Source organism: Saccopteryx bilineata, chromosome 2 (genome assembly GCF_036850765.1).
Source record: "Saccopteryx bilineata isolate mSacBil1 chromosome 2, mSacBil1_pri_phased_curated, whole genome shotgun sequence".
NCBI classification, from domain to species: Eukaryota; Metazoa; Chordata; class Mammalia; order Chiroptera; family Emballonuridae; genus Saccopteryx; species Saccopteryx bilineata.
This window is the reverse complement of record NC_089491.1, coordinates 318,088,761-318,111,216: the sequence shown is the minus strand read 5'-3', so window position 1 is coordinate 318,111,216 and position 22,456 is coordinate 318,088,761. Positions and strand designations below refer to the sequence as shown.

Here is a 22,456-nt window from a genome sequence, read left to right as displayed (position 1 = left end):
TGTGTGTGTGTGTGTATGCCACCACTTTTTTTTTTTTACAGAGACAGAGAGAGAGTCAGAGAGAGCGATAGATAGGGACAGACAGGAACGGAGAGAGATAGGAAGCATCAATCATCAGTTTTTTGTTGTGGCACTTTTAGTTGTTCATTGATTGCTTTCTCATATGTGCCTTGACCGTGGGGCTACAGCAGACCGAGTAACCCCTTGCTCAAGCCAGCGACCTTGGGTCCAAGCTGGTGAGCTTTTTGCTCAAACCAGATGAGCCCGCGCTCAAGCTGGTGACCTTGGGGTCTCGAACCTGGGTCCTCTGCATCCCAGTTCGATTCTCTATCCACTGTGCCACTGCCTGGTCAGGCTAACATTTAAGATTTTAATTCATTTTTAGTTTATTTTTGTGTTCTGTGTGAGAAGGTGGTCTAGTTTCATTTTTTGATAGGTTTCTTTTCAGTTTTCCCAACACCATGTATTGAATATACTTGCTTTACCTCATTGTATGTTTTTGCCTCCTTTTTCAAATTTTTTTTTTTTTTTTTTAGGCTCTGGCTGGTTGGCTCATTGGTAGAGCATTGGCCCACCATGTAGAAGTCTCAGGTTCAATTTATGGTCATGACACAGAGAAGAGACCATCTGTTTCTCCACCTCCCCTATCTCTGTCTCTTCTGCTTCTATAGCCATGGCTTGAGTGGTTTGAGCAAAAGTTGGCCCTGGGTACTAAGGATGGCTCCATGGCCTTGGTCAGCCTCAGGTTCTGAGAGAGCTTGGTTGCTAAGCAATGGAGCTGTGGCCTAGCTGGGCAGAGTGTCACCTGGTAGGGACTTGCTGGATGGATCCTGGTAGCGGTGCACATGGGAGTCTGTCTCAGCCTCCTCATCGCTCCCGTGTTCGATTCCCAGTCAGGGCACACAAAAGAAGTGACCATCTGCTTCTCTCTGCCCGTGCTCCCCCTTCTTTCCTTCTTCCACTTTCATAGCCAGTGGCTTGATTGGTTCGAGTGTGAGCCCCAGGCACTGCGGATGGCTCGCTTGGTGCAAGCACATCAGCCTTAATCACTAAAAATTTAGCTCGGTTGATTCGAGCTTCAGCCCCAGACGGGTTGCTGGGTGGATCTCAGTCAGGGTGCATGTGAGTCTATCTCCCTTCCGCTCACTTTAGAAAAAAAAACACACTAAATTCAAGTGAAGCAACTACAAGTGGATGCTTCTTATCTCTCTCTTCCCTCTATCTCTCTCAAAAAATAAAAAGAGTGATAAATGCAGACATCCCTGTTTTGTTCCCAGTCTTAAGGGAAATCCATGTCGTTTTTGTCCATTGAGTATGATGTTAGTTAGCTTTGTCATTATATGTTGAGGTATGTTTCCCTCTATTTCCACTTTGCTGAGAGTTTTTATCATAAATGGTGCTAGGTTTTATGAGATGCTTTTTCTGTATTTATTGATATGATTGTGTGATTTTAATCTTTCATTTTGTTTGTGTGGTATATGACGTTTATTCATTTGTGAATAGTGTACTGACCTTGTATTCCTGAAATAAATCCCACTTGACCATGGTGTATGAACTTTTTTTTTTTTTTTTTGCATTTTTCTGAAGCTGGAAACAGGGAGAGACAGTCAGACAGACTCCTGCATGCGCCTGACCGGGATCCACCCGGCACGCCCACCAGGGGGCGACGCTCTGCCCATCCTGGGCGACGCCATGTTGGCTGTGGGAGGGGAAGAGAGAGACAGAGAGGAAGGCGCGGCGGAGGGGTGGAGAAGCAAATGGGCGCTTCTCCTATGTGCCCTGGCCGGGAATCGAACCCGGGTCCTCCGCACGCTAGGCCGACGCTCTACCGCTGAGCCAACCGGCCAGGGCCTGGTGTATGAACTTTTAATGTATTCCTAGATCCAGTTTGCTAATATTTTGTTGAGAATTTTAGAATCTATGTTTATTAGGGATATTGACCTATAATTTTGTATCTTTGTAGTGTCTTTTTCTGGTTTTGGAATTAGGATAATGCTGCTCTTGTGAAATGAGTTTGGGAGTGTTGCCTCCCTTTAAATTTTTTGGAACAGCTTTCCAAGGATAGATGTTTTAGTTCTTTGAATTGTTTGGTAAAATTTACCTGTGAAGCCATCCAGTCCAGGGCTTTTGTTTTTTGGGAGTTTTTAGATTACTGTCTTAATTTCACTAATTGTATTTTGTCTATCCAGATTCTCTGATTCTTCCTGATTCAGTTTCGGAAGACTGTTTCTAGGTATTTATCCATTTCATCCAGATTGTCCAATTTGTTGGCATATAGTTGTTAGTAATATTTTCTTAAAATTCTCTGTATTTCTGTGGTGTCAGTTGTTACTTCTTTTTTATTTCTGATTTTATATATTTGGGTCCTCTCTTTTTTTCTTTATGAGTCTGGTCAATCTTGTTTATCTTTTCAAAGAACTAGCTCTTGGTTTCATTGATCTTTCGTGTTGTTTTTAGAATCTATTTCCTTTATTTCTGCTCTGATCTTTATTATTTCCTTTCGTCTCACCTTGGGCTTTGTTGTTCTTTGTCTAGTAGTTCCTTTAGATATGAGGTTAGATTGCTTATTTGAGATTTTTCTTGTTTCTTGAGGTAGACCTATAATGCTATAGATTTCCTCTCAGGAATGCTTTTGCTGTGTTAATTGTGGTTTGTTTTGTTCTTTTTGTTTTAAGGTATCTTGAGTTCTTCCTTGGTCTCATTGTTAATCCACTCATTGATTAGTCTCCATGTCTTTGTGTGTTTTTATATATATTTTTTGTGAATGATTTTGCCGGGGTCCAGCCCCGGGGGAAAGGATCCAGGGGTCCCACAGGAAGAGACGGCGTCGGCACGAATCGAGTGAGAGAGCCGAATTCTTTTCTTTCTCTTTATTCTCCAGTTAGCATTTACTGCCAGGCATCTCTGCTAAATGCTGGTCTAGCTTTCTTTTTATGCACACACACTAAGTTACAATCACATGATATTCAGAATACATTGATTAATCATTGTTTTTGATTCACTATGGTTACATTTTCTAGGTAACAGTTAATTCATTTCTATAAACTATAAGTCATTCAAAGTACAATTATACAATAACTTGAACAGCAATAACAATGTTGGTACAAACTTCTAAAAGATCAGTACTGAATAACAACTCTACCTTACCTATGATGCTATTGTCTAGTCAAATTTTATTTATTACTATATTCATACTCTAGTTAAGTTCTAACTTTATTCTTCTCAGAGTGTTCCACCACCTGCAGGTCAGGTATGCAAGAAGAAAGGAAAGTTTCTTTACCACATGAGAAGGCTCAGGGAGGTAAAGTGATGAATTAAGTGAAGGCTAAAAAGTACTCTGTGTAGTTACTGTTTCCTACCTATTCATAAGTCACAATCTGTTCTTTCTAACATGATTAATAAGAAGAAGTTCTCCTACCAACTTAACCCTTTATGAGGGATATCATAGCCAGCCTCTTATGTCTGTGAGCTCAGTTCAAGGGGCTTACAGGCTTTTCTGTGGAACTCACACCCTCTGTCTCATTTTCAAAGAAATTACTATGAATCTACAGGGAAAGCACGGTACTATTATCCCTGTGCCATAAATGATAGCACACACCCAGAAAAGGGGGGATATAAGGCCAGATTAATTCAAAAAGGTCAAAAGGGGGAAGTATCGTTGTGCCTCTCCTCTGCGGTGACTTTGTCAACCCGCAGCTGTTAGTCTTCACTGCGGTGACTTTATTAACCAGCAGCCATTGGTCTTCTTCTGCTGTGACTTTGTCAACCAGCAGTTGTGGATCTTCTTCTGCTGTGACCTTGTTAGCCAGCACTAGTGGATCGGCTCCCGACATGATTTATTACATTTTTTTTAATAGATTGATTTTAGAGAGAGAGAGGGAAACATGGATTGTTGTTCCACTTATTTATGCACTCATTGGTTGGTTCCTTTATGTGCCCTGACAGGGAATCAAACCTACGACCTTGGTATATGGGGACAGTTTTCTAACCATCTGAGCTACCCAGCCAAGGTGTGATTGATTTCTAGTTTCATACCATTATGGTCAGAGAAGATACTTGATAATGATTTTAATCTTTTTAAATTTATTGAGATTTGTTTTGTGTTCTATCATGTGATCTATCCTAGAAAAATGTTACATGTGCACTTGAAAAGAAGGTATATCCTACTGCTTTTGGGTAAAATGCTCTGGCGATAACAGTTAAATCCATCTGATTTAGTGTGTTCTTTAAGATCTGCATATCCTTGCTGATTTTCTGTCTGGAAGATCTATCTATTAATGTCAGTTGTGACTGTATTACTGTCAATCTCTCTCATTAATGTCCATCAAAATTTGCTTTACATATTTAGGGGCTCCTATGTCAAGTACATATATTTTATCCTTTTGTTGGATTGCTCCTTTTATCATTATGTAATGTTCTTTGTCTCTTACTTAGTATATAGCCTTTGTTTGAAGTCTGTTTTCTCAGATATAATTATTGCTACCCCAGGTTTTTTGTGGGGTTTTTTTCCATTTGCATGAAATATCTTTCTGTCCATTTACTTTTAGTTTATGTGTATCTTTTGTTCTGAGGTGGGTCTTTTTTTAAAAATTATTTATTTATTTATTTATTTTTATTGTGTTTACATAGATTCTATGAGGTGGGTCTCTTGTAGACAGCATTTACAGTGTGTCAATAAAGTCATGGTGCACTTTTGACCGGTCACAGGAAAGCAACAAAAGACAATAGAAATGTGAAATCTGCACCAAATAAAAGGAAAACTATCTCAGTTTCATACCTATTCAGTGCAGTTTGATGTGGGCTCATGCACAGATTTTTTAGGGCTCCTTAGGTAGCTATCCCGTACGGCCTCTACAGACTCATCACTGACTGATGGCCTACCAGAACGGGGTTTCTCTACCAAACTGCCGGTTTACTTCAACTGCTTATCCCACCGAGTAATGTTATTCCTATGTGGTGGCACTTCGATATAAATGCGCCGATATTTATGTTGCACTTTGGACACGGATTCGAATTTAGCGAGCCACAGAACACATTGAACTTTCCTCTGTACTGTCCACATCTCGACTGGGATGGCCATGGGCTGCTCCGCTGTATACACAGTGTTACGTCATCATCTGCGCATGCGCACATGCTGCCACATCATTCTACAGAAACTGGGAGGGTTTTCCTTTTATTTGGTGCAGATTTCACATTTCTGTCGTCTTTTGTTGCTTTCCAGTGATTGGTCAAAAGTGCACCATGACTTTACGGACAGACTGTATATGGGTTTTGTTTTCTTATTCAGCTACCCTATGTTGTTGTTGTTTTTGTTTTGTTTTTTAGCAAAAGAGACAGAGATAGGGACAGAGAGACAGAGGAACAGGACAGGTAGGGACAGACAGGAAGGGAGAGAGATGAGAAGCATCAGTTCTTTGTTGTGGTACCTTAGTTGTTCATTGGTGCTTTCTCATGTGTGCCTTGACCGGGGGCCGCCAGCAGAGCGAGTGACCCCTTGCTCAAGACAAGAACCTTTGGGCTCAAGCCAACAGCCATGGGGTTATGTCTGTGATCCCGTGCTCAAGCCAGTGACTCTATGCTCAAGCTGGTGAGCCCATGCTCAAGCTGGAGACCTTGGGGATTCGAACCTGGGTCCTCTGTGTCCCAGTCTAATGCTCTGTCTACTGTGCCACTGCCTGGTCAGGCTACCCTGTGTCTTTTGATTAGAGCATTTAAGCCATTTACATTTAAAGTAATTATAGGTATGTATTGCCATTTTATTATTCATACCTATGTTTCCTGTATTTCCCCTTTCTTTCTAGAAATGTCTAACATTTCTTGTCTGGTGGTGATGAAATTCTTTACTTTTTCTTATCTGAAAAGTTCTTTATCTTTCCTTGTACTTTAAATGCTAGTCTTGCTATATAAAGTAGTTTTGATTGTAGGTCCTTGCTTTTCATTCCTCTGAATGTTTTATGCCAGTCCCTTCTGGCCTGAAATTTTTCTGTTGAGAAATCAGCTGATAGTCTTATGGAATTTCCCTTGTAGGTGACTATCTTTCTTTGCTTTTAAGATTCTCTTTGTCTTTAACCATTGCCATTTGAATTATGATGTGTATGGGTGTGGGCTTCTATGGGTTCATCTTATTTGGCACTCTCTGTACTCTCTGGATTTGTGTGTCTTTTTTTTTCTACTACATTAGGGTAGTTTTGGATTATTATTTCTTCAAGTAGGTTATTGATCCCTTGCTCTCTTCTCTTTCTAGTACCCCTATGATGCAGATGTTGTGCTTCATGTAATCCCAAAAGTCCCTTAAACTATCCTTTTTAATTATTTTTTCTTTCTGCTGCTCTGATTAGATGGGTGTTTTTTTTTACCTTGTCTTCCAAATTGCTGACTAAGTCCTCTGCTTCATATAAACTACTGTTTATTCCTTTCAGTGGGTTCTTCATTTCTAACTGGTTCTTTTTTGTGGTTTCTTTATTCTTTTTCATGCTGTTGTAGTTCTCTTTAAGTGCTTTGTAGGTCTAAGTTTCTTGAGCATCCTTATGACCATTCTTCTGATCTCATATTTGATAAGTTGCTTGTCTCCATTTCATTTAGCTCTTTTTCTGGAAATTTCTCCTGTTCTTTCATTTGGGACATGTTTCTTTGTCTCCCCATTTTGGCTGCTTCTTCAGAAAGTTCTTGATATTTAGTTGTTTAGAGTAATACTTTTGTGAAGACACATTCAAGCTTCACTTCCTTTGACTGTGTTCATTGCATATACATGTCTGAATCTCTTACAACTTTAAGGGCAAATCACAGCATGTTAGCTAAGACAAGTAGTCAATAAAAGTATTCTCTGATTTTATTGTTTGCCTACGTAAAATAGCAAGGCAGAATTAGGTGTAAAGGAGCCAACCTAAGCCAGTCAGATGATTTCATTGCAAAATTAGAAAGGGCATATCTTCACATTTCAGTAGTGTAGTTACTTGGGGTTTTTTGTTTGTTTTTAAGAGAGACAGAGACAGACGGGAAGGAAGAGAAATGAGAAGCATCAATTTTTAGTTGTGGCACTTTAGTTGTTCATTGATTGCTTCTCATTCATGCCTTGACTGGAGGGCTTCAGCTGAGCCAGTGACCCCTTACTCAAGCCAGTGACCTTTGGGCGCAAGCCAGAAACCATGGGGTAATGTCTGTGATCCCATGCTCAAACCGGTGACCCTGTACTCAAGCTGATGAGCTTGCAATCAAGCCTGCGATCTTGGGGTTTTGAACTTTGGCCTTCAGCATTGTAGGTCAACTCTATATCCACTGCACCACCACCTGGTCAGACAGTAGTTCCTTGCTTTTATAACCTAGTGTAGTATAGCTATACCCAAGAACTGGGCAGTGAACTAGTGATATGTCAATGGAAGTATCTCTCTTCTGATGTGCCAGGTGTCTGTCTCTTTTTTGCTAGCTTGTGTAGGCTTCATCAAATCTCCAATAAATATATTGTGGAGAAGGTAGGGAGTTTATTTTAAAAGCTTTCTGTAATTGAAAAAATATAACAACTATGTTAAATTTTAAAATTTATCCATAGTTTTAATCAATCCATATCAACTAGTTTTATATTTAATGTATTTTGCCTTTTTTATGGATGTAATCATAATCACTGAACAATAGTTTTATATTTTAAATGTAAAAAATCAAAACAGTTTCTAATCTATGGTTTTTGCATTTAACATAATCTGAGGACTTTTTCATGTTTGCAAATAGTGTTCATAAATATATAGTTTAAAATAATTGTGTAGTTCATTTGCTTGATATGCTTCAGTGTCTTGAGCAAGGGCTCAAGCTGGTGAGCCTTGCTCAAACCAGATGAGCCCACACTCAAGCTGGTGACCTCGGGGTTTCAAACCTGGGTCCTCCGCGTCCCAGTGCAATACTCTATCCACTGCGCCTCCGCCTGGTCAGGCTATGTATCAAGTTCTGACAAAAGTAGAGACCCATTTAACCACCACCCCAATTAAGATATAGAATACTTCCATTACTTCAGAAAGCTTTCCTGTGTTCCTTTGCATTCCATACTCATTTCATCCATCTCTTACCTCCTCATCCTCATTCTTCTTCATCCCCTAAAAACAACCACTTATCTGATTTCTAACACTATAGTTTTGCCTATTCTGGAACTTCAAAAAATAGAATCAAAACAGACTCTTTTCTGTTTCACGTCTTTTTGCTCAGTGTTTTTTGTTTGTTTGTTTGATTGTGATTCATCTACATTGTTGTTGCTGTTGGTAGTTAGGTCCTTTTTATTGCTGAGTAATAATTCATTGCATGAATTACCACAGTTTGTGTTCACATCTTGATAGACATTTGGCTGTTTTTAGTTTTAGACTATCATGACTAAAGCTTCATTGAACATTCAATTGTTTGTGTGGATCTTTTCATTTCTCTGGGGTAAAGATCTAGTAGTGGAATTGTGGGTCATACAGTGAATGTATGTTTAAAATTATAAGAAACTGCCAGGTTGTTTTTGCTTTATGCTTCCATCAGCAATATATGAGAATGCCAGTTCTTTCACACCCTTAGCAAAACTTGGCTTCTCTGTCACTCTTTTTTATTTGAATTGGGTTTTTTGTTTTTGGGTTTTTTTTGGGTTTTTTTTTTTTTTGAAAGAAAGGGGAGAGAGAGATGAAGCATCAACTCATTGGCTTCTCATATGTGCTCTGACTGAGGCTCAAACTAGCACCCCAGAGAGTCAAGCCACCAACCTCAGCATTCCAGGACAATGATTTATCCATTGTGCCACTGGCCAGGGCTATTTGAACTGTTCTTGTGGACATGTAGCCATTGTGTATATGTGTGTGTGTTTTTATTTGTTTAATTAATTTAATTTTTGTGTGACAGACAGAGAGAAAGGGACAGATGGGAGGGAGACAGGACAGGAAGGGAGATGAGAAGCATCAGCTTTTCGTTGCGGCACCTTAGTTCATTGATTGCTTTCTCATATGGATCTTGACTGGGGGGTTACAGCAGAACGAGTGACCCCTTGCTCAAGCCAGTGACCTTGGGACCATGTCAGTTATAACGTGCTCAAGCCAGCGACCTTGGGACTATGTCTGTCTACCTGGTACTCAAGCTGACAAGCCCACACTCAAACCGAGGACTGCAGCCTCCTGGGCTGACACTCGATCCACTGCATCACCACCAGTCAGGTTGTAGCCACTGTGTTTTAATCTACAGAATTGAAAAGTGTTTTATTGTTTGCAGTCCTAGGACTTCATTGTCTATTTTTGTACAGACTGCCTCTAAGTTACTTTCTTGAATGTCTCAGGGGGTCAAAATAATATTCTTCTTACCACTTAGCATGGTTCCTTTTTGTGGTACATAGGATGATTGGCTCTGTCATAGTCCATCAATATCTAGTTTCATTACATATAACTTCCTTCACTAGCTCCACACAAAAACAAATCCTGACAATTTAGAGCTTTTTCCTGCTTCTGGGAGTGTTTATATTAGCTTTGAATTTTCCTCAGCTGGCTAACTTTAGTTGAATAAAAGTCTTATTTAAAACTACTCCCTCCTGACCAGGCAGTGGCGCAGTGGATAGAGCATTGGACTGGGACGCGGAGGACCCAGGTTCGAAACCCTGAGGTTGCCAGCTGGACATGGACTCATCTGATTTGAGCAAGGGGTCACTCGGTCTGCTGTAGCCCCCCAGTCAAGGCGTCGCAATGAAGAATTGATGCTTCTCACCTCTCTCCCTTTCTGTCTGTCCCTCTCTCTGTCTCTGTCACAAAAAAAAATTAAAAATAAATAAATAAATAAATAAATAAAGCTACTCCTATTAACTAGCTAAAGCCTTTTCCAGTAGGGCCAAATTTTGGTCTTATGTAAAAAATGAGGCGAATTTTACTAAAATTGTCATGTATATCTTTTTTTTTTAATTAAAAAATTTGTATTGATTGATTTTTAGAGAGAGTGATGAAGGGAAAGAGAGAAAGAGAGAGAGAGAGAGAGAGAGAGAAGCATTCATTTGTTGTTCCATTTAGTTGTGCATTCATTGGTCAGTTCCTGTATGTATTCTGACCAGGGATCAAATTTGCAACCTAGGCGTTTGGGGACGACACTCTAATTGAGCTAACCGGCCAGGGCTATTATGTGTATCTTTACAGTGCTGAAGACACAGTATTTGAGTATCACCTAGTTGCAGAAGGAAGTAAAATTTTGTTGGATTATTGGAGTTTTTGGTAGCCTTCTTTTCCCTTTCCCCATTTTATTATGAAAGATTTTAACCATATGGGAAATGAAGGAATTGCAGTGAATATTTGCATGCCTGACATCTATTCTATAGGTAATGTTTTGCTGTATTAGTTTAATCACATATCTGTTGAAAAATTTTTGATAGTATGTTTAAGCTGTTGCCTTTCTTTGTGGAAAAAACATAGGTGGGTAGAATCTACTGGGCAGTAGATACTTTGTGTGGAGTGGACTTAGTGGTTCTCTGATGCAGTGCTCATAGGAAGGTGACTGTCTTGTGATTCCCATCATCATTGGTTGAGAGCTCAGTGATTTATTTTCAAATGAAATCCAACTTGTTATGTTGCGAAGTCAAAAGAAAGGCAAAGGAAATTCATGGTTTGTGTTATTAGGAGGCCAAAATACTACCAATTTGCTTGCACAACTAATACAAATACTATCACATGAATAGCTACTATTTATTAAGTGGTTACCATGCTCTCGAGCTTTACCTTTTAGTTCTCACAACTCTGATAGCTATAAATATTATTAGCCCTATTTTATGGATTAGAAAATGAAGCTAAGTGAGACTGAAAAATGTCTTATTTGTTAAATGGCACACTAGATATTCAAACCCAAGTCTGTCTGACTTCAAAACTCATGCTTTGAACCAGAAGTTTGTGCTGCTGAAAATTCCCTTCACTGCAGAATTTCTAGTTTGTATTCATTTATGTCTTCAGAATTATCCAAAGTGGGCCACACCTCATTTGAGCCTGTTAGAGTAGCATTCTTGTTGAAAAAGAATATATCATACAAACATTTTTATGACAGAGAAGTCCTCTTAATTCTTGAGGAGGCAGGGCCCTTTTTGAAATTGTACATCCTGGAGTTTTTACTGACTTTTATTCTTTGAAAAATAAAGGAATTTCTAGCTTTATATTTTAAATCGTGAATGCACAGCATTTCTTCTATAGTTGAACCAAATAAATACAAGCAATTGTGCCTAGAATGTGACAGTGGTAGTTCTGTCATGTCCACCCCTTTTAAAAGAGGTCTTTGGGATGATAGCCAATTTAAAGCTTGGTCTTACTAATAAAGAAGTGAAATGTAGCCTGACCAATGGTGACACAGTGGATATGATCAACCTGGGATGCTGAGATCCCAGGTTCGAAATCCTGAGGTCACTGGCTTGAGTGCAGGCCCCTCAGGCTTGAGCTCAGGCTCTGCAGGTTGAGTGTGGGTCGCCAGCTTGAGCGTGGAATCATCGACATGATTTCATGGTTGCTGGCTTGGGCAAGGGGTCACTGGCAAGGCTTGAGCCCTCTAGGCAAGGCATGTATGAGAAGCAATCATGAACAACTGAAGTGACACAACCAGGAGTTGATGCTTTTCATTTTCTCCCTTCCTGTCTCTCTCTCTTTCAAAACAAAACAAAAAAAAAAGTGAAACCTAAGCAAGCTTCCTTACTCCCTGGGAGGCTGCTCTTGGAGTAAACGTCACTTAAATTTCTCTGATAATTTCCAGGGCTGTTTTTATGAGTGACCCAAGAAGCAATGTATTCCAACTTGAAAACTGAGTGGGTGGAAGTGCATTGGAAGCAATAGTTCTAAACCATTCTGGAGGTTACATACTCCTGTTTGAAGCTGATGAAAGCTGTGGACCTTCTCCCCAAGGGGAAAATACATATACGCACACAAATACAATTTTACATACAAATTTTGTGTGTGTTCACAGACCCCAAACCTATCAACTTAGTACCCCAAGTTAAAAATCCTTTAACAGAAAAAAATTAGAGAGCTGACAAGATTTGAGCATCAGGTCTTAAACATTTTCTCACAATTATGCATCTCACAAAATTGTATGAACACCCACTCTTGCTCTCTCATTTCCTGTCTCTTCCTTCCTCTCACACACACTCGCTCTTTAAAAAAATTAACATAGCCTGACCTGTGGTGGCGCAGTGGATAAAGCGTTCGACCTGGAAATGCTGAGGTCGCCGGTTCGAAACCCTGAGCTTGCCTGGTCAAGGCACATATGGGAGTTGATGCTTCCAGCTCCTCCCCCCCTTCTCTCTCTCTGTTTCTCTCTCTCCCTCTCTCTCTCCTCTCTAAAAATGAATAAATAAAATTTAAAAAAATTAACATAAAAATCTTGTTTTAATATCCAGAGTGTTTTGTTCCTTCCCTTTTTTAATTTTTAATTTTAGAGAGAGTAGAGAAAGAGAGAAGGTGGGGAGGAGCGGGAAACATCAACTCATAGCAGTTGCTTCTCATATGTACCTTGACCAGGCAAGCCTGGGGTTTCAAACTGGTGACCTCAGTATTCTAGGTCACCACTCTATTCCCTGTGTCACCACATGTCCAAAATATTTTATTCTGCTAGGGATAGATGAAGTTCTCTATGTTGATTTTCAACTTCTACTTTTTCAATTTTATTTCTTCTACCAGCAAAACATTTTCTCAGAACTTCTACCAAGGCGAAAGATTTAAATGAAATGTTTTGACATTCCCCAGCTTTAGGTTTCTATTTCTCCTTTAACCAAAATCTGTTTATAACCAATAGGTACATAGTATTTCTTTCCTTTTTATGTATACGTTTCCCGATGTATACGTTCAGGCTAGTTAGATTTTATTATGTTAGTCCATCCTCCCTCTTTCTTTCTTTCTTTTCTTTCTTTCTTTCTTTCTTTCTTTCTTTCTTTCTTTCTTTCTTTCTTTCTTTCTTTCTTCTTTCTTCTTCATATTTTTTTTAGAGAAAGAGAGTCAGGGAGAGAAAGACAGGAACATCAAACTGTTTCTATATTTACCCTGACCGGGAATTAAACTAGCAACCTCTTTGCCTCCAGATGACAGTCCAGCCAACTGAGCTATCTGGCAAGGGCTTAATTTTTTTTTTTTTTTAAAGATTTATTATTTTTTTATTATTATTTTTTTTAATTTATTTATTCATTTTTAGAGAGGAGAGAGACAGAGAGGGAGAGAGAGGAGAGAGAGAGAGAAGGGGGGAGGAGCTGGAAGCATCAACTCCCATATGTGCCTTGACCAGGCAAGCCCAGGGTTTCAAACCGGCAACCTCAGCATTTCCAGGTCGACGCTTTATCCACTGCGCCACCACAGGTCAGGCAAGGGCTTAATTTTTTTAATTTATCAAATGATTTTTAGAGCGCAAAGAGAGGGAGAGAGAGGGGAGGGGAAAGGGAAGCATTCATTTGTTGTTACACTCAGTTGCACATTCATTGGTTGCTTCCCATGTATGCCCTGACTAGGGATCAAACCTACAACCTTGTCATTTCAGACGACATTCTAATCATCTGAGCTAACTGGCAGGACTACATTAATCTTTCTAACAAGTGTGTTAGGGACTTATTGTCCCCATTTTACAAAGGCAGAAAGCAACACTAAAAAAGGTTAAATAACTTGATTGAGAGCAAGTCTGATACTAAAAGGCAGAGTCAGGATTTGAACTCATGTAGATCTAGCTTCAAAAGTCCATTTTCTTTTTATCATCCTGCTATATGGTCAGAGTTGACCAATCTTTCCTGGTTACTAGTGTGATGTGATCCAAATTTTAAATGCCCAAATTTTCATTACCAGAGGGGACTCTTTATTTTCTTCTAGAGCTAATCATTTATAAAATTACTGATTATGTGTGTGTGTGTGTGTGTGTGTATGTTATTTACGATAGGTTGTGAAATGTCAAGAGAACTGAATTTACTGGCTAAATTGTTAAACCCAAAATAAGGAAGGAGGCTAGCTGGGTGATCTCCTGCCTGTTCTGTTTATATAAATGGATGTTTCAAATACCAGACTCTGACAGAGACAGTGATTGAAAAGTTTGTAGAAGGCTTATCACTAAATTTAGCATCATTTTCAGGAAGGAAAAACCCTAATGGTTTGGAACAGGACTGAAAAAGGAGTTTAACTCTAAAGGGTAGATAAGATTTTATCAAGTTGACTATAAAGGCCAGGTATATATTTCTGAACTCTCTTGGGATAGCCATGGAGGAAACCTCTGGGTCACCTAGCTGCCTCATGGTTTTCGCTGAGACAGCAGGCTGGGTCAGCATTCTGGGAAGGTAGTTTGGTTTGCTGAGTTTTGTGAGACTCAGCATCTTTCTAACAAAATTATTGTTCTTCCAAACCTTGTACTTTTCCTAGTTTCAGCCTTTTTATACATAGTGAAACAGGAAGGAGAATGAGTAGATTGATTTACTGTATAGCTTTCGATGTATATTTTTTAGTGTGAACTAAAAATAGAGGGCTTTAAGAGAGATAGCACAGAGCAGAAAAATAGAATTCTAAGAGGTTAACAGAAGTTCTTGGGAGAACAAAAGTTGGGTCAGATAATGAAATTTTAAAGAAATTATCTCATTGCTTTTAAAAAAACTGAGTGATAGAAGAAACTAGTATGTATGAAGATAAATGCTCTTTAGTCCCAAGGTAATGAAACATTTTAAAGGAAAATCAAGCTAATTTGAAGATATGGGGAGAAATCAAATATAAACGTAAAAGAATTATCTTGTCGTGCATTTTAAGTCTTTACAAATTAAGGGAATGCATTTTGGGGAAAATTCCTTTTAACAGAATTTCCAGGAGATTTTAAAAGGGTAAAATGTAGTTCAAATGTCAGGATTATTAAAGTCATTTTTTGACTATCGTATACATGATTAGTTAGGATGAGGAAATTGGACTATTCAACTGTAAAAGTTTTGTTTCTGCCTCAGCCTCACCCTCCATTCCATGTGTTTTCCTGAAGCTGTGTGTGAGATTCTAGCATAGAGGAAGGCTAGGTCTCTCACCTGTTCCCATTTTTTCCCCCTGCCATAAGTTTACAAACACTTTTTTTACATTATAAAATGTAAAGACATAAACAGCTTTTCTGGAGCCAAATTAATCTTTTCATTTTATGGTTCATTCTGTGTGACACTGGAGTGGGGACAGGAGGGTGGAGATACAAGGTGTTTGGACCCGTGTGGTTTATGGGATTGTCTTTTTCCCTTTTTCCCCTTAGGAACGGCGTGAATGTTGAGGGGGCGACACACAAGCAGGTGGTGGACCTGATCCGAGCAGGCGAGAAGGAATTGATCTTGACTGTGTTATCTGTACCTCCTCATGAGGCAGATAACCTAGACCCCAGTGACGACTCTTTGGGACAATCATTTTATGATTACACAGAAAAGCAAGCAGTGCCCATATCGGTCCCCACATACAAACATGTGGAGCAGAATGGTGAGAAGTTTGTGGTGAGTGTCAGCCCAATTTGACCCTCAAACATCTAGCTTTTGTTTTCCCCTAATCTTTTTTTTAATGAAAATTTTTTAATTTATTGATTTGGGGGGGGGAGAAAGAGAGGGAAAGAGAGAAAGAAAGGGGGGAAAGAGTGGGAAGCATTAACTTTTGTGCTTCTTGTATGTATCTTGACTGGGCAAGTCCAAGGTTTTGAACCGGTGACCTCAAAATTCCAGGTCAACGCTTTATCCACTGCCCCACCACAGGTCTGTTTCCCCCAATCTCATCATTTATGATATACTAGAAAGCCCGGTGGTCATACGAAATGACTGCTGTTCTAGATATTATAAATTGTAATTAAAATGATTTGTGCAAAGGTGTCTGCTAATTCAAACTGAATTATCCAGGGCAGGCGGCGAGGACGCCCCTTTGCTTACTGCCCCACGGGGTTTCCCCCTTCTACTTGCTTAATTGCTTAAAGTAGAGTGCAATGAAGGAAACCACTGGCAGTACATTTCTTAAGAGCCACCGTTAGCTCAATAAATAAAGGTGATTTAAATTTACTCTGTCGTTTTTTTGCATTTCTCTCCTGCCTTTGTTCAAGGGACTCATTTTGTTGAGACAGGCTTTTTTGTCTTGCATCTGAGGCAAGCCTTGTTTCTCTATGCTCATCAGTCTCATTTTGCCGAGAAAGACGCATTTGCTCTGCGACTGAAGCAAGCCTTGTCTTTCTCTGCTCAGTGGTTTCTTTTTGTTGAGAAAGCCGTTTTTGTGCAGCTTTAGCTCCTTTTCTCTCCTCTTCAGTGCTGTATTTTCTAGGAGGCATTCTTAAAAGAAATTACGTTGAGACGTAGTTTTTATGTAAAACAGATGATTGCCAATGCAAACAAATGTTCACCTTCCCCCTAACTCGCTCAATTTGCGTTCAGTTGTGGCAACTTCACCCCATTGGCTAGTACAGTTACGCAAGCAACCAATAAGCTATCGGCAACAAACAGACACTTAAGCTGCATATAATAAAGATATTACATACAGCACTAGAATAAATGTCTGCAACATAGGTCACTTTGCCTACCAGGAAGATGGGTTTACACATCAATAAAAGACACAACCTGGCCCTGGCCAGTTGGCTCAGCGGTAGAGCATCGGCCTGGCGTGCAGGGGACCCGGGTTTGATTCCCGGCCAGGGCACATAGAAGTGCCCATTTGCTTCTCCACCCCCCCCCCCTCCTCTCTGTCTCTCTCTTCCCCTCCCTCAGCAAGGTTCCATTGGAGCAAAGATGGCCCGGGCGCTGGGGATGGCTCCTTGGCCTTTGCCCCAGACGCTAGAGTGGCTCTGGTCGCAGCAGAGCGATGCCCCGGAGGGGCAGAGCATTGCCCCCTGGTGGGAAGAGCATTGCCCCTGGTGGGCGTGCCGGGTGGATCCCGGTCGGGCGCATGCGGGAATCTGACTGTCTCTCCCCGTTTCCAGCTTCAGAAAAAAAAAAAAAAAGACACAACCTGACTTATTGCAGAGGGTGAGCTACAGTAATAAAGAGTCCTTTTTCTGCTTAAGAATAATTACATTTTATTTCAGATAGTTTTAAGTTTTGTTCTTTATTGGTTCCTATATTTGTTTGCAAATAGCAGTCTCTCATTGTTGACTCTGTAGAACTATAGAATAAGATTAATTTAAAACAAATGGGTAATATAGTTTGTCTGCTTCAGAACCTACAAAATGCCCTATACTCCTCTCCACGTTTTGTTCTTTTTCATTTTCTTTGTAGATGGCTGTGTTAATGAATAACTCTGGTTTTTTCCAAGGTCCTAATTATATTCTGAATGCAGTTCACATGAACTATTTTATACATTTCCATTCTGTTGTTGTAGATAAGCAGGAAAGCTTATTTGAATTCTGAGTGATATGTGCCAGCCCCTTTACTGAATGCCTTTGTTCTTCAAAACTACTTGATAGCACAGTCTACCTAACGTTTTTCCTGGTTGCAGTATGCTTTGTTTGCCTTTGTAAAAAATGCAGTGATTTCTGTTAGATATTAGCAAACAGACTACTTGTGTTTAAAGATGATCTGCTGACCCAAAGTTACAATCTCTGAACCTGAGATTCGTCCCCTGTATAGGAATGAGTTACTAGATTTTTATGGTAAATTATTTTTAATGGGGAAATGAGAAAAGCAAGCAGGGAAGCCAGAAAAGTTCCAAAAGAATCAAATAATGTTTGACTGCATCTATAATTTAGCTGGAGAGGATAGCACATAGGTCTTATGTCAGCCTGGTTTATGTGTTCTGAGAAGCATGCACATAAGATCTAGTTTTGTGTTTCAGAGGCGCTGTACCTTGAATCATACATAACGCATGTATTTATGAGGTAGAAATCAAGGTCAGGTCCTAAGAGCAGATTGGATATTGAGACCCTTTTGGGAATTACCTAAGACCTTGGGAACTTCTGTAGACTTCAGAAAAAGAATGAAATTACTAATTTTTTAAAATCACCTTTACTGGGCATAATTTACCTACATTGACTTTTAGCCGTGTTAAATGTCCATTTTCATGAATTTTGATAAATGTACATAGTTTTATAATCACCACCACCACCACAATCAGGATACAGGATATTTTCATCACCCCAAAAGGTCCCCTAATGTCCCTTTGAAGTAGGTCCTCTCCATCTACTACCACTCCTGTCAACCACGATCAACTTCTTGTCACTATATTTTGCCTTTTCTAGAATGTCAAATAAATGACCATATGTAGTCTTTTGTGTCTGGCTTTGTTTACTTTAGTCCTTTTAAGATGGATAAATATTGTTATATATATTAATAGTTTCTTTCTTTTTAAGGTATTCCAGTGGATGGATCTACTACAATTTGTTTATCCATTCACTTGATGCACATTTGGGTTGCTTCCAGTTTTGGGTTGCTATGACTAAAGGTTCCATGAAGTAATGTGCAGGTCTTAATGTAGACATATGTTTTTCTTTCTCTTGAGAACATGCATAGCTAGAAATAGAATTGCAGGGTAATATGGTAAGTGTTGGTTTAACCTTATAGGAAATTGTCAAACTGTTTCCAAAGAGGCTGCACCATTTTTTGCATTGTCATCTGCAGTGGAGAGTTCTATAACCTCTCAAACACTTGGTGTTTTCCTTTTTTTATTTTAACCATTAGTGAATACCTTATTCCGGTTTTAATTTTCATTTGCCTAGTGACTCACAATGATTTTATTTTTATGTCCTTAATGGCCATTTTTATATCTTTTGTGATAAAGTATCTGTTCAGCTTTTTTGCCCATTTGAAAAATTGGATTGTTTGTCTTATTATTTTGTTGTAATAGTTCTTTATGTATTTTGGAGATAAGTCTTTTATCAGGTAGATGTTTTGTAAAATACTTCTCCAAGTCTGTGGCTTTCCTTTTATTTTATTTTAAATAGTGTCTTTCAAAGAACATAGGTTTTATATTTTTATAGTTTGTCCAGTTTGTTTTTTTCATTTATGGTTAATGCTTTTGTGTTCTAAAGAAATCTGCCTAAGCCCTGGCTGGTTGGCTCAGTGGTAGAGCGTCGGCCTGGCGTGCAGAAGTCCCGGGTTCGATTCCCGGCCAGGGAAGACAGGAGAAGTGCCCATCTGCTTCTCCACCCCTCCTCCTCTCCTTCCTCTCTGTCTCTCTCTTCCCCTCCCGCAGTGAGGCTCCATTGGAGCAAAGATGGCCCGGGTGCTGGGGATGGCTCCTTGGCTTCTGCCCCAGGCGCTAGAGTGGCTCTGGTCGCAGCAGAGTGATGCTCCGGATGGGCAGAGCATCGCCCCCTGGTGGGCAGAGCATTGCCCCTGGTGGGCGTGCCGGGTGGATCCCAGTCGGGTGCATGCGGGAGTCTGTCTGACTGTCTCTCCCTGTTTCCAGCTTCAGAAAAAAAAAGGAAAAAGAAAAAAGAAAGAAATCTGCCTAACCCAAGGACACAAATCTTTTGTCTTCTTGTAAAAGTTTTATAATTTTAGCTGTTTTTGTAATAACTTTATTGAGATGTGATTCATATACCATAAATTCACCCATTTTTATTGTACAGCTCATTGGTTCTTGGTATGTTCACAGAGTGTTATGCAACCATCACCACAGTCAATTTTAGAACATTTTTATCACTTCAAAAAGAAACTCCTTACTATTTAGCCATCATTCTCTGTACCTCCCATTTTTACCAACCCCAAGTAACTGCTAATCTATTTTCTGTCTCTATAGATTTGCCTGTTCTGGACATTTCATAGATACCAAATCATATGTGTTTTCAAGGTTTATTGTATAGCTTTTATCAGCCAAATAACCTTCCATGTGTGGCTATATCAGATTTGATCTGTTCTTCACTTGTTGAACATTTGGGTTGTCTACTTTTTGGCTGTATTATGAATAATGCCTCTATGAGCTTGTGTGTACATGTTTTTTGTGTGGATAAATGTTTTTCTTTCTCTTAGGTATATATTTAGGAGTAGAATTGCTGGGTCATATGGTAAATCTTATGTTGAACCTTTCAAGCAAATGCGAGACTATTTTCTAAAGTGGCTGAGTTGTAGTTTTCACTCTTATGTTTAGGTCTGTGATTCATTTTGAGTTGACTGTATATGATATAAAGGTCAAGGTTCTTTTTTTTCCCCCATGCGGATATTCAGTTGTTTCAGCAACCTGTGTTGAAAGGATTATCTTTTCCCCTTTTAAATACTTTGTCATTATTGCTGAAAATCAGTTGCATGGTTTTATTTCTGTACTCCATTCTGTTCCGTTGATTATATGTGTGAGCATTTCAATATTTACATCTTTTTTTTTTTTTTGTATTTTTCTGAAGCTGGACACTGGGAGAGACAGACAGACTCCCGCATGCGCCTGACCGGGATCCACCGGGCACGCCCACCAGGGGCGACGCTCTGCCCACCAGGGGGCGTCGCTCTGCCGCAACCAGAGCCACTCTAGCGCCTGGGGCAGAGGCCAAGGAGCTATCCCCAGCACCCGGGCCATCTTTGCTCCAATGGAGCCTTGGCTGCGGGAGGGGAAGAGAGAGACAGAGAGGAAGGAGGGGGTGGGGGTGGAGAAGCAAATGGGCGCTTCTCCTATGTTCCCTGGCCGGGAATCGAACCCGGGTCCCCCGCACGCCAGGCCGACGCTCTACCGCTGAGCCAACTGGCCAGGGCCTATTTACATCTTTTTGAGGTTGGCCTTTGTTTAATGTCTTTTCCCTTGAAAATGGGTCATAGCCTCCTGGTTCTTTGTATGAGTAATTTTGAATTGTATCCTGGGTCCTATGAATGTTAAATTGTGTAGATTCTGGGTTCTGTGATATACCTATGAGGACTCTTGATGTTTTTTTTACCTAGCAATTAACTAAGCTGTACCACCTTCTGTGGACTGTACTTCAAGTCTCAGTTCACTTCTTTCTGCCTTTGTGTGCTACTTTGAGTCTGTTATGCGTGTGTATCATTCAGGGAGGGGTCAGCCTGAGATACATTTCATTCACAGAATTGAGACGTTCTCTCCTTTGGTTCCCTCTCCTTGGAATTCTCCACTCATTCTGGTGGCAGCTATGATTGCTCAGAATCCTTCCTCTTTTCCTCCAGCCAGAAAGATGTCAGAGTTTCTATCAGAGATTTTGTTGCTTAAGTTATGTTACTTAGTGACTGCTGCCCACTATCAAGGCAAAACTCTTTAAAAGCAGGAAACTCCCTAACCCTGGGGGGTGCTCCATGTTTTGAATCCTCTTTCCATCTGTTTGCTTTTGTTTACTGTTCAAATTCTCAAGTAATTTTTTTTTTACAGGGACAGAGAGAGAGTCAGAGAGAGGGACAGACAGACAGGAACAGAGAGAGATGAGAAGCATCAATCCTCAGTTTTTCATTATGACACCTCAGTTCATTGATTGCTCTCTCATATGTGCCTTGACCGTGGACCTTCAGCAGACCGAGTAACCCCTTGCTCAAGCCAGCGACCTTGGGTCCAAGCTGGTGAGCTTTTTGCTCAAGCCAGATGAGCCCACGCTCAAGCCGGCGACCTTGAGGTCTCGAACCTGGGTCCTCCACATCCTAGTCCGATGCTCCATCCACTGCACCACTGCCTGGTCAGGGTTTTTGTTTGTTTGTTTTTTTGTCCAGAGTATATATGTAGTTGTTATCACTGGAAGGTCTATGGGAAGTTTATACAATAAAACCTGAATATAATCTGCAGTTCTGTCAGTTTTTCTTTATGTATAATAAAGCTATTATGTCTTTTTAATGAATTTCCCCCTTTAACATTATGAAGTATCTCTTTTTATTCCTTGTAATAAATAGTCTTTGTTCTGAAGTCTTTTTTTTTATGTTAACATATAGCCACTAATAGCCACTTCAGCCTTTTCTGATTATTGTTTTCATTGGATATCTTTTTTATCCTTTTACTTTAACCTATCTATACAGTTACATTTAAAGTGTGGTTCTTAGTGGGTTCTTAGTGCCTGACCAGTGCTGGCACAGTGGACAGAGCATTGACCTGGGACGCTGAGATCCCAGATTCAAATCCCCTAAGTCGCCAACAAGCATGGGATCATCAATATGATCCCATGGTCGCTGGCTTGAGTTCAAAGGTTGTTGGCTTGAGCCTACATTCGCCAGCTTGAGTTAAGCGGTCAGTGAATTGGCTGTAGCCCCCTGGTCGAGGCACGTATGAGAAACAATCAATGAACAATTAAAGTGCTCCAACTATGAGTTGATGCTTCTCATCTCTCTCTCTTCCTGTCTCTCCCTCTCCCACCTCACTAAAAATAAATAAATTAATTAATTAAATAAAGTGGGTGTTTTAGAGACAGCATATAGTTATGTCTTGGCTTTATCCAGTCTGGCGATCTCGATCTTTTATTTGTTAATTTTTTTATTTTTATTTTTGTATTTTTCCGAAGCTGGAAACGGGGAGAGAGAGTCAGACAGACTCCCGCATGCGCCCAACTGGGATCCACCCGGCACGCCCACCAGGGGGCGACGCTCTGCCCACCAGGAGGCGATGCTCTGCCCACCAGGGGGCGATGCTCTGCCCCTCTG

General features: G+C 40.1%; 1 protein-coding gene across 1 annotated transcript in view; it reads left to right on the top strand.

Annotated features, from left to right (window-relative positions):
* The window catches only part of SNX27 (sorting nexin 27), a 120,364-nt gene that overhangs the window by 27,574 nt on the left and 70,334 nt on the right, over window positions 1–22,456 (top strand). The window contains exon 2 of the mRNA XM_066262131.1: window positions 15,199–15,430. Within this exon, the coding sequence (XP_066118228.1) occupies window positions 15,199–15,430 (232 nt within the window). The remainder of the gene's footprint in view (window positions 1–15,198; window positions 15,431–22,456) is intronic.